At 42.4% G+C, this 13,100-nt stretch overlaps 1 protein-coding gene across 1 annotated transcript in view; it reads left to right on the plus strand.

Moving 5' to 3' along the window:
• DCC (DCC netrin 1 receptor) overlaps positions 1-13,100 on the plus strand; it is a 611,994-nt gene that overhangs the window by 503,954 nt on the left and 94,940 nt on the right. Inside the window, exons 13-14 of the mRNA XM_083151819.1 lie at positions 6,749-6,890; positions 11,197-11,307. Of these exons, the coding sequence (XP_083007945.1) occupies positions 6,749-6,890; positions 11,197-11,307 (253 nt within the window). The remainder of the gene's footprint in view (positions 1-6,748; positions 6,891-11,196; positions 11,308-13,100) is intronic.

Raw genomic sequence — 13,100 nt, forward strand, 5'->3', positions numbered from 1 at the left:
CCCCAAGGTAAATTTACTCTGCAGGAAGATTAATATTAACAGCTTTTTATTGTTTTTCCTTTAGAACGGGTTTTTTGTTTTTTAAGGCCTATTTACCGAACGGGCCTAAGGCTGCAGGTTCCATGGTGGTGCGGGAATCAGAGCAATACAATTTTAACATCAAAGTTATAGTATAATCAATAAAAAATAAAAAAAAGTTCCCCTCAGCAATTTTTTTATTTTATTTTTCCGTGCCTAGAAGACACACAAGTACCTATATCCCCTCACAAACAAAGCCAGGGCTTTCATCTTCAAATAAAAAGCACAAAGCAGCGGAGTCGTGTTATATTAAAACTCGCGAGCAGGTAACTCGGCTTCTATAGAATTTACATTTTAATGCCTTTATGTGAGTTCATTAAATCTATCGTTTTTTATTAGTTTGTGTGTCGGCGCTGGGAATTATAAATGGCTTTCTCCAAGCTGACGCGAGGACATGACATGCAGAAATAGTTTTTTGGAAAAGCTATTACAGATTAAACTTTAAATGAGAACTATCTTCAAATGCATCTCAAGCATTGCGGGTGTGCGATTACTTTTAAAGTTCCTTCCCCAAAGCTATGCGGCTGAACAGTCTATAAGGGGCCTTTAATTACATAATAGAAGAGTTCACTGGTGATGTTTGTGCCTGTGCACCGCCAATAAAAAAATAGATTTTCCGGGCCCACCGTCAAATATGTGATGAACTTTGCCTATGTGAAAACACTCCTATTTAAGCATGCAACCAATAGTAATTGTACTCTGGCATACTAATGCAATTCATTATATTTTTTCAAAATTTGTCTGGAGGGAAGATGAGGGAGTTTGCTAGGCACAGCCACAGGATTTCAGTTCCTCCAATGTCATGTAGAGGCACAGATGGAAGAATGCTCAGAGGGCCATTCCGAAGCCTCTCTGCTCTCTACATCATTTGCCATGTGACTGTGGTTGCCATAGCAGTCAAACATTAATATCAGTATGAAGAATCAAACCAAGGAAAAAGTGGAAATAGCAACATACTTCTTACAGATTGCAGTAGTGAAAAAGACAAACAAAGCATAAACACTTTATAATGGGACCGCTACTTTAATTTTAGTTTTAGTGTCAGTTAGTCCTGTGCGACCTGCCTGTCAAAGGTTTGTAATGATTTATGAATTTTATATTAAATTTAGCCTTAGAGTCCTATTCATCATGGGAAATGTTTTTGTTACACATGCGGAAATAGTTTCCACATGTACTGTACAAGACTATTTATTATAAGGGGCCCAAAAGTTTCCAGCATTTACTTAAATCAATGCCATCTTCAGATGATACTGATCCCTGGCACTTCCCTCCTTACTATGACATGGAGATCCAGGGTTGCAAAGAGGATCCAAGTGGTTCCCACCGCCGCTCCTCACTGCAAGACTGGCGGTCATGTGAGGTCATGTGTAGTTATTCCTTCGTGTCAAACATGTGTAGTCGGCCAGTTTCAGAGGGATAAGTATTACATACATGCTGGGGATACCTTTTGAAAATGGAATGTTGCCCATAGCAACCAATCAGATCATAATAAATAATGAGGGGAATCTGATTGGTTGCCATCGGTAACATCCCATATTCAATGGAACGCCCATCTTAGTAAATTTACCCCTTCATGTTTGCAGGTACCAACCTAAAACTCCACCCATTTGATATGTAGGCCCTGTGAATGTTTTTTGTCTCGCAACTAAAGCAAGGAGTGCACAGGAGAATCACTTCCTGTTAGACTGAGTCACGGATACGTTCCAATCAAGGGCGTAACTACCATTGGTGCAGGGGGTGCAGCTGCTATGGGGCCCAGAGCTGAGAGGGGCCCATTTTGCCTGTCAAAGTTACATGTGCTGTATATATTTTTCAGCATTAGGTGCTAAATAAGGGGCCCTTACAAGCTTTTGCTATGGGGCCCACATGTATCTAGTTACGCCACTGGTTCCAATACTCTATAACTCCCCCTCCCATTTAAATCGTAATCCAAGAGATGTTTGGCTCCCCACTTTATTCTTAGAAAGTTAGGAGAAAATAGTTTTTAAATGGTCTGTGTGTGGTCTGTATATAACTCGCAAGTCATAATCTTCTTAAACAAATTGTTACATATTTGTGTTGTTAAATGGTGAGCAAATTTAATAAACTTTGCAGTAGATATTTCTTGCCTAGCTAACGTGTGTTTTCCGTAAGCGCACTGCAAAAGTGTTATCATTGGAATAAATCAAGTGCAAGAAGAATAGGATTATTTTGCAAACTGGAGGTGATTACAGGCTCTGTTTGCAGTAGTTTCCGATGATCTGTTCAAGCTTTGCACAGTTTAAACAATAAAAGGACAAAAAATACCCTTTTACTGCTTTATGGTGCACACTGTCGCATTAAAGCGATTTTATGCTTGGTTAGACGTAAGCGTCACATCCTGCCAACTAATGTTATAAACTCTGCCAGCCTATTATACTGCTGGATGACAACCCAGTGAAAGGGTTTAACACTTTTCATGTCACACTGAGGAATTCTGCATTAATCAGTCTCTGAAAAGATCTAATTTCAAACTCAAACTTTCCTGCAAATGTTTCCCGCCCTCCCTTCCCTTTAATTGGTTGTTTTTTTGGGGTGGTTTTTAAGCGCGTTAGCTGATAGGCGGGAAAGAACGGCAAGTTGATAGATTGTAAGGCTTCCATTAAATTATGTTTGCTGCGTATTTGGTTTGTTTCGGTGCGCTCGCTTCTCATTGGCTTAGGCCTTTCGCTGGATCACCCGCTCGGGGATAGCGTTCCCACCCGGATGGGTGGGTAGTCGGTGCAGTAGGTAGAGTGGATACCGCTTTTCAGTTAGGCCAATTTACGTATGCTAGTTTGGGGTGGAGCTTAGTTAAATAGCCGTTCTTTCTGGGCCACCATTGATAAATTAATTAATAATAAAACATCAAAATTAGCTAAAACAATTTCATAAATAAATTCAGCTAACAAGTTTCTGCCAACCCACGTCTCCGAGTCTTTATTTCTATTAGAGTATTAAGTAATTGTTGGTTATCAATGCACACATGCTAAGGGTCACACATCTGCCATTACAATGTTTAGGAATTCCTGGAAATAAAATAGGGATGGATGAAGTGACGCGATATAACGCCTGATTCAGAAGTTATTATTTATTATGATCAAACTTTGGGAGTACTGTACTTCATTGTACATCTTCACTAAAGAATTAATTGGTCATACAGAAAAATTACCAGCCATATTTAAGTAACACTTCACTGATGAAGTCTATCACAGGCGAAATGCGTCGGTATTATGTATACTTTGCACTTTTGACAATTCTTTGGAGAATACTCTACCATATGAGAATAGGGCTTCTTTTCCGAAAATATTTTTAATAAAATCATTTTGGACCCCAATTGCAATTGCTTCATTGGAAACCATGACTTATAAATGTTTACAGGCTCTATTACCCGCAATCAGTTAGGTTCATCGGCTCCAATCCACTATTATTGATTGTATTGTTTGTTTGATTGTTCCCAGCTTTCAGGGCTGCCCTTAACAATACCTAAATTAGCGCAGTTGGAGTTTTGTTGTTATATATACAGGGCAACCGAGAGGAATGCCGGGCCCTGGTAACATTATGAAGGCGTGGCCTAAGTGTGGGAGGTGTGGCCACCTCCCACGCCTAGGCCACGCCCCTAAATGTTTAGAGGGGAGTGAAAGAAAACTCTAAACTTGGCAGCAGCAGCAGCACACACCTACAGCATGTGCTGTGCTGACAGCAGGCTCAGCCTGAACTCTCACGTTGTCAGTGAGATGCTCATGCTGAGCCTGCTGTCAGCACAGCACATGCTGTAGAAGTGTGTGCTGCTGTTGCTGCCCAGGAGGGACAGAGGGGGAAGGGAGGGATCAGACCAGGGCCCCTGCCGGGCCCCTCCAGCAAGCCCGGGCCCGGGTAATTAGTACCCCCCCCCCCTCTCGGCAGCCCTGTATATATACATTATCCTTTATTTTAAATCACACATGTCTTAACAAACATACCCAGGACATTTAGTCACATCCTTCTTTATTTAAAGGAACAATTTCCAAATACTGTCATACACAGGAATCAAACCCATGACCTTCCATATTGCAGCCAGACACCTTACTCTATTTGCTTCTGAATCAGAAGTATGAGAGTATTTTGAAATGTGTGCCTTAAATAAAGCAGCGTGCGACTGAAGGTGCTTAGGGACGTTGTAAAGGGCAGTTAAGGGTTGCAAGGTGATGACGGGGATTAAAGAGGAGGAAGTCGGCGAAAATTGTCAGGTGCTGCAGAACAGCGCCCCCCAGTGGCACATGTGGTTTTCTTTTTTGAGATGCGCATGCTATAACTCAGCAGATTCGGCTGCGCTGGTACTTGCGTGCGACCAGAATCTGTAGCTAAAATCACTATTCACGTTTTAAATAAATAAAAAGATGTTTAGAAAAATATTTACATAAATATGTCTTTTGGCGATTTATTATAATGTTCTGCTTGCGTTATCATAGGAGAATAAACAAGGCCTTTTCATTTTGTAAACATGCATATTTAATTAAGGACGAGGTGCTCCCAGACTTGTGGCTGTTCTGTCATGCAGATAAAAATGCATATTCTGAATTACTGTCCTACTGTGCGGAGGCAGATTAGCTGTATTACTGAGCAGTAAGAGGGTTGCAAGATAGGAAAGCTGTTTAACAAAGCACAGTAAATTATCATTTTTTGAATGGAAATCTTTTCAATTATTAAGAGTACTATTTCACTTTGATGCGTACTGTGCTAATTATCATTCCAAGGCAAAATTCCTGGGTTCGAAATCCCTTAATCTTCAATCCCAGGGGTATATAGCTGTATAAACTCTCTCATTACTGAATCAGGAAATACAATGTCCTTTATGTAAGGGTCAGATGTGATGGCTGGTATTGGGGGAAACGTTCCAAGGCATAGGGGTTCGTGTAATAGCAATTAGTTGTGAAGTTGGTTTATATTGTATTTGCTGTTTTCAATGTACCCCAGATAGTGGGTGAAATCCAATTACTCGCCGCTGATGGTTTCCTAGGCGCTGTGCTGCTGGGCGGGCATGTGGTTCCCGCATGTAATGTCTCAATGTAATGTATGTAACGCCTTCACCCCCACCCCCACCCATTCCTGCTGATGCTGCACTGTAAATCCACAAAAAAATCCTAGTGTGCGCAAGCACACATGGCCAATAAAGTTGATTCTATTCTAATCTACGGCAGGATATAGAGATGCAGCTAAGAGCTGTATCTCAGCGAATAGGAGAAGTCTTTCACATCATAAAAAAAATACCTCTGCAAGAGTTTCTGAGACTACGCATTGGACAGTGTTAGCCTATGAGGGGGAAATTTACGAATACCGTTTTTCCACAACAATCCCAGGTTGCTATGGGAAACATCTTATCTTCAATAGAACTCCCATCTTAGTAAATTTACCCCAGGGACTAATGCTGCCCATTTATTTATTTGATCCCATCGCATCCAATCGCATCTTGTGGTGCCTAAAGTACAGTACCCTCTGCCAGCACCCGATGCTGGAAGAGGGCAGGTGGCATATGTCTGATTAGCTTAGCTCTGTGAATGAGCGCTAGTGGGCGGCGGGGGTCAGCTGCGGCGGCAGAATTAAAAAAAAGTTTAAAACACTGAGTGAGAAGCCAATCAGTGGGCCGGTTTGCACAGAATACGGGTGTGTGGGTGCAATGATGTGATGGGGAGGCATGTCTGCAAAATCACGTAGTTGGGGCCCCACCTTCCTGCGATACAATGCAGATTACTGGCTATGTGGGGCAGGGGGCGGGACAATGAAGCATCCTGGCATCATCTCCTTGTGACAGCGGTGGGGGGAGAGGGTTCCAGGTGATTAGGAGAGCCACACAATTTTCGGAAGCCTCTTCGCCAATATGGGAGAGTAAGCAAGCATGACACACTCTAGGGGTAAATCCTATTAGCACTGAAGGGTGCCAAATTTGCTTAAAATTGCTCGCACCCCTATGGAGTTGCGACCACTTTGACGCAAATTCAGTCCGCCCTAAAGTGCGGCCCGCTGCTGTGATGATTGGGGATCGACCCCAAAGGCTCAAAACACACATCCTGCACCCAACATTTATATTCACCCTGCAGGGGTCGCTAAAGATACCACTGGCAAAATGGTGATAGAGAGCTGCACATTCAGGGTGACACAAAGGCAGTGCTAATTGAGGGCTCACATGGAAATTGCAAACAGTCCCCCCTCAGATAAAACACCTCTGCCAGTAGGAAACCTATACAAACATGGGGAGAACGTCCAAACTCCACACCTATAATGTCTTCTTTGGAAATTGAACCAATGATCCTGATATGTGTCAGCAATACTAACCACTGTGCCTTGATGCAACACACCATTTATAATTCTGTGAATACTGTAGCATCCAGTATACTGAACAAGACGAAGAGAATGTTACAAATCTTAGGAAATAATTAAGTCAACGTATGTACTTCCCAGATAATAAGGAGCAGAGCTACATTTTACAATGTTGTCACTCAACAACTCAATACCTCAATTTTACTAATCTAATCTTTACAATAAGATGGTTTTGTCATTTTCTGGTTAATCTCATTTCAATAACAGCTACGTAGTTTTAAAAAATTGTTTGTTTTTATATTGAATTCCATCTCACAAATCCATTAAAACAAGGGTCCAACCTCAATGATTATCGTTCTCCCGCTCTTCTTTTCAGAGTATAAAAGTCAGCTGGTTGCCGCCCCCATCAGGGACGCAAAATGGATTTATCACCGGGTACAAAATACGCCACAGAAAGACAACCCGGCGTGGGGAACTGGAGTCTATAGAACCAAATAATCTGTGGTACTTGTTCACTGGTAAGTGTTCTGACGTAAAAACCTTATGGCTTAAATACTGCACTTATGAATTCTGTAAAACATTTCCGCTTCTCTGTAACTCAAGTGTGTGTATCTTAGCTAGAACTGGTTTGAGCTTTCTGAAATAAACGTAAGCCGCAAAAGAAATTTTAAAGCTTTCATGTTTTTCTGTAAATACAACAATAACAATTGTATAACTTGCGGTAGAATGAAATCCCCAGAATTGCATGAACATAAGAAACATCCCCTATCATTTTCTCTATGAGGTGTGTTATGCACTGTAATAACCCTGATCTTATAGCTATACCTCTGTTCAGATTTTCTTTCATTTTTCTTCTGTCGCGCTTCCCCCTGGATTAATTTATAAGTAAAGATTAATTGTGATTAAATTAGCTCAGTGATATAAAGGATGTTCATCGGCAATAGGCGCTCTCAGCTGGATGCTGGATATTTATCAGGATTGATCTACATAATAAGGCTCTATTATTGGAATTCAATGTTTGAGCTGATGTGTCCGTCAGAACGAGATGTATTATCGAGGCCTGTAAATGAAAGGGAAGATTGAGGTAATTGAAAAGGTACATACATTGATAAAGCCCGGACACTTATCTCTCGTACAAGAGAGTGACCTTTTCATTTAGGAGAAAAAAAATAAGATGGTAGAATCCATAGCTCACCGTACATTCTGCATTAGAGAAATCCGAATTACGTAGTTACAGGGAAGGTACTGAGAGTCACCTCTGCATGGGTAACTAGAGAAGTCCCTGGCTTTGTGAGACTTGGTCATATACATACAGTATGCTGTAAAGTGGTCTGTGTGCAAATCAACACAAGACTTTGGAGAGCTGTATAAGTCAGTGACGTGCGGTAAGGTCACTGCCTGGGGAGGCACTGACCTCCCCGCACTGCACTGCAGAGTGGTGGTGCCGGACCTGGTCATCTCTCTCCCTCTGCTTGGGTGCTTGCAACGGGGGAGGAGGGAGCGGGTCCCTGGACCCTCCAGCAGACCCGGGCCCCCTCGGCGCCACTGCTTACAGATGAATACAATGGAGGACAAGTACAGGGTACGTAACATAACCATCAGCAGAGGACACTGAGAAGTTTTAGCATGCCAGAAAAACACAGGCCCTGCTCGTGAGAGCTTACATTCTAAAGACAGATGTACTGTGATTCAATGAAAACATCTTAGCTATATACACAGTATGGACAGTATATACAGTATGGAAACTAAAGCGTTGCATTTTTAGACTCATTTAAGTAAAAAATTTACAAACAAGGAAAATTCTCTACAACCAGCAATTAATTTTGATCGATCTGGTGTAAGTCAAAGGGCGGGATGTACTAAAGGGAAAATGCGGTAAAACGGGGGGGGACACTGGCAGCCGCCGGGATGTGACGGAGACCCCCCCGCAGACCACATCACAGGAATCGCGGGGGTCTCCGTCACCGCAACCCGATGCTAGCCGCATGTGTTAGTACATATGCGGCAGCATCGCGGCGGCTGTCAGGCGAAAGGCGGCGATGTATATTAATACATCCCGCCCAGAGAGTGAAAACAATTCTCTGGTTACAATTAATGACTGCACATCTGTGCTTTGTTCGTAAATAGCAACTATTTACTTTTAGGGCTCAATTTACTAAAAAAGCGGTTAATGTTTACTAACACTATAAATGGTTCCCACATTTTGAATTAATGACTCCTGTCTCCACCATAAATACATTTTATTTACCTATTAGCAATTAAATAACTTTGCCATCCTTAGATTATTCTGCATTATTTTTCCCAATGGAAATACTGTATAATATTCTCCATCATGTAGGATCTTATTATGGGCATTGCTGACTTACAGCGCTGAGGTCATGGGTTCGATTCCCACCATGGCCATAATTGTGCGGATTTTGTATATTCTTCTCGTGCTTACATTGGTTTCCTCCGGGCGGCTCCTGTTTCCTTGCACAATCTAAAAATATACACTGGCACCATACAAAAAAGCAAAAAACCCTAGGGTGTGTATTTGTGTGTGTGACATGTGTTAGGGACTATAGATTGTAAACTCCCTTGGGGCAAGAACTAATATATAACTGGTAATATCGATAAATAATGAGGCATAGCCCTGGGGTCAACACCATCATTGCACCAGCACTTGGATATTCCGACGGGCTGCTGTTGTGCTGTCCAGAACAAACCAGTACTGGTGGCCCCGCCCCTTCGGTGCGTTATCATGATGTCATTCTCTCAGGGGGGTGGGGCTGGCACTGTTCGAAATCCAGGCCATGTTATTTAGCTCATAGTGAAAAGAATGTTTCGTAGAGGCAATTGGTGACCTTCAAAACCTAAAAAGATAAATTAGTAAGTTACGTCAGAGCGTTTCATTGCAACTTTTTTCCACAATTCTGTTCCTGATCTTAATTATATATAAGTAGAAAGAAATAATGTAGAATTATATAATCTGGGAGAAAACGGCTACAGATCCATTCTAAAACGTTCTTTAAATATTACTTTTGCCGTTTTCATGATCGAATAAAAAAAAAGTGACATTGCCGGATTGTTTAAGTGTTTCAGTTAAATGTTGTGCTTTTGCTTAGCATATTTCTTGTCTGAGTAAGTATATATTTTTTCAGAATAATGAGACATATGCCATAACAGGGTAATTTAAATCGCACTTACGGTTTTAAATATCTCAAATTAGTTTTATAGCAAAACGTCTTGTAACTAAACTTTAAAGTGCTCTTTCAATGGGAATAGTTTCTCCTTGATAAAGTCTTTGGCATTTAAACGGTAATATGATGTAACACAATACAGTCTTTTGTGCAGCATGAGGTAATTGGCTGGTTCAAATGCCATGCCGGAGAAAGAAAAACTGGCCGTGGGGTTAAAGTCGATGAAGACTCATAAAAAGGAGAAAAGAAAATGAAAAAAAAAAAAGACAATATAATGGGCTTGGTTGACAGTAGCGGACAGTTGCGGCTGTCCTAGGGTAATTGTAATATTTAATAGGGTCATCCTCGGACCAGCAGGGGACCGGGGGATTCAGCGGTAGGCCCTGGTGATTTTTGACCCCACCCACTTCTTTAGGAGAGGTAAACTTTATTTTCGCCATACAGTAGCGGATGAGTGACCCGGTAGCTGCAAGATGTTATCACCCCCTGGTCAGTCAATAGCTGAGGACTGTCTGGTGGTGATAACAAAAGCATCCGGACTCCCCGGCAGTGGCTGCAGGCTGGGAGGTAGAAGAGGAGCGGTGGACATCATGACGTCACATGACAGACCGGACCCGCTTCGTGATGTGACACGCTGGACCCGCCCCGTGTCAGATGTCACTTCCCCTACTCCCCCTGGTGGGCCTCCCAGTCCGACACTGAATAGGGTTCAAGAAGCCGGAGTTCCAGGAGTTCGTCCTTGCTGTCTTTTTAAAGTGGCAAGATTTTACATTGTACTGTAAATGATTGCCACTTTTAGAATTCAGACATTCTCGGACAAACTCTTGGAACTGCGGCTTCTTGAACCAGACTCTATATTCAAGCCTAGTGCTTCTTTAGACACCACCGTTGGTTGCACCATGAAAACTTGCACCAGCCCAATTGTGGTTGCTGGTTCTCCGTCTTAGGGGGAAATTTACTACAACTTCTACAAGTGAAGAGGCGATGTTGCCCATAGCAACCAATCGAATTCTGTTGATCATTTCTCTATTGCATCCTAGAAAATAATAGACAGAATATGATTGGTTACTATGGGTAACATCACCTCTTTTAATTTGTAGAAGCTTTAGTAAATCCCCCCCCCCCTCCCCGCCCCGAGGGAAATTTACTAAAATGGGAGTTCTGTTTCACATGAGATGTTGCTATAGGCAACCTATCAGACAGATACCACCTTCTAGAAGATAATTGATAGTATCTGATTGGTTGCCTATAGCAACATCCCGTGTGAAATAGAACGTCCATCTTAGTAAATATCCCCCTTAGTGTGGGTTCATGTGTGAACAGGTTTAGGTAACCACTTTCAGCCTAACGGCCCTGATACACCCGTGGCACTCCCATAGGGAAAAACATCTCCGTGCGTTCTTTTAGCCACCCTCCTATTACCTCCAAGGCACCCATTACATTTCTGCTACTGTAAGCCTTAATTTTGTTATGAGATTTTATGAGGTCTAAGCCTTGGAGATCGACAAGTGGAGGAAAATAAAGTACCAGTCAATCAGCTCCTAACTCTTATTTTTTTAAAACTGTCTGTATCATGGCAGTTAGGAGCTGACTGGCTGGAACCGTATCTCTTTGAAGGTGTCATTCATACATGTTTGTGTTGCAGGTCTTGAGAAAGGAAGTCAGTACAGTTATCAAGTCTCTGCAATGACGGTAAACGGAACCGGCCCCTCGTCTGATTGGTATACAACGGAAACGCCAGAGAATGATCTTGATGGTAAACACAAATTGTTCATAGAACCGACAACATTGCGATCAGTCCTAAAATGTCAAATTAGAACTTGCTAACGTCCTGCCGCACAAAGCCGAGTTACCAGGGGCAGGGCCAGGAAGCAGCTGTTTAATGGCGCTTCCCAGCCCCAGGAGACACAGGAAAAACAAAAATCAAAAAACAACAACAACAAAAAAACGTGCCCAGTGGAAAGTTCTCACTAAAAAAAAACCCCACCACTGAAAGGGTTAAACCTTCACTTTAGTATACTATATATATACCCCTATGTGACTGTGGGGGAGATGTATCAGGGGGGGGGGGGGGGGTTATGTATGAAGGCTTCTAAAGAGTGGATCATTGGGCAAATGGAGAAGCTGGCCATACCAGCCAATCAGATCCCAGCTAGCATTTATCAAGTCTTTAAAATGATATGAAGAAGCTGATTGGATACTATGGACAGTTTCTGCACTTCACCGCTCTTAAGAAAGCTTTATGCTGTACATACTGTGCATAATATTCCTCTAGTGGGGTATGGGTAAAAACTGGACCCGGACAAGACTCCGGAATGCCGGACCGGACATCAAACTCTGCATTCCAGAGCTTGTAGTGTCCATTCAGACCTGGTGAATAATGGTAATGCAAAACTGAACCCTGTTTAATCATCTCTGAGCGATTTGGGAAAAGGCTTCAATATCAAATACTCAACATTTGCTTACAGTTCTATGTTGGGATGGAAGTTACAACTTTTCTGATGCTCCGATTGAGCAGCAGGGAGCCATTGACTTCTTAGGCTTTACCGGCGTACCAGCAGTTACATTGCAGCCTACAGGGTCCATGTGCGCCCTCCTGCCTAGCCTGTATGCCTGTTTAAAATGAGCATTGATGAGACAGACAGTATGTATCCCCTGCGGATGTGCCTTTTAATTAGTGTATTTCGTTAAAGGGATTGGAAAGCCCCACATCGCTGATAAGTCATGGTTTCCCGCAATGCTCCCATGTGCTTGCTGACATCTGTGAAAGTACAGTATCTGTGTTCCACACGGAGACCCTTCCACAGCGAGAGTTCCTCAGGATTGTCGCTCTTAAAGGGTTCCATTTAATTAGCATAAGTGAAGAATATATGTGAGCGTCTGTTGGAACTTCCACATTAACAAGCTCACATTGCACTCATTGCATCGGGCTAGAAAAGGGGGTGTTCAGCCTTCAGATGATTTTTATTTATTGGCCAGCGGATTCCCTCCTGCAACCTTTATTGAATATACTGCATTGTCTTTCTAGGTTCTTTTTTAGGTGTTGCTACTCCAATGCCCGTCAAGATGCTTATAATATAGATCAGTTGTCAGAGACTTGACACCATTTTATATTGCAGATGTTGTTATGACTTTTATGCCGGAGGCCGTCTTTTCAGCAGCTTATTGATTATAGGCTGAAACTGAATGCAGTAATACCCAAAAAGACAAGACGCCCTGAGCGTTATTTAGCTTAAATATCAAAAAATAATTGAGAAGGAGGCCTTAGCAGAGATCCGCAGTACTAGATTGTTCAAACACGTTTATGGGATTTTTGTTGCTTTGCAATTGGGTCAGTGCTGAGTCCATTGTCACTCTGCCAAAGGACTCCATTGGATTTTCCAGCTAGCTCTGACCTGGGGAAGATCAGGTTTTAGACCAGGGGTGGTCAATAAACGGCCCTCCAGCTGATGATGAAGTACACATCCCAGCATGCCTTGCCTTAGTTTTGCTATTTGGCCATGCTTAGACTGGTTGCAAGGCATGCTAGGATGTGTAGTTCATCAACAG

Source organism: Crinia signifera, chromosome 1 (genome assembly GCF_055691185.1).
Source record: "Crinia signifera chromosome 1, ASM5569118v1, whole genome shotgun sequence".
Taxonomy (NCBI): Eukaryota; Metazoa; Chordata; class Amphibia; order Anura; family Myobatrachidae; genus Crinia; species Crinia signifera.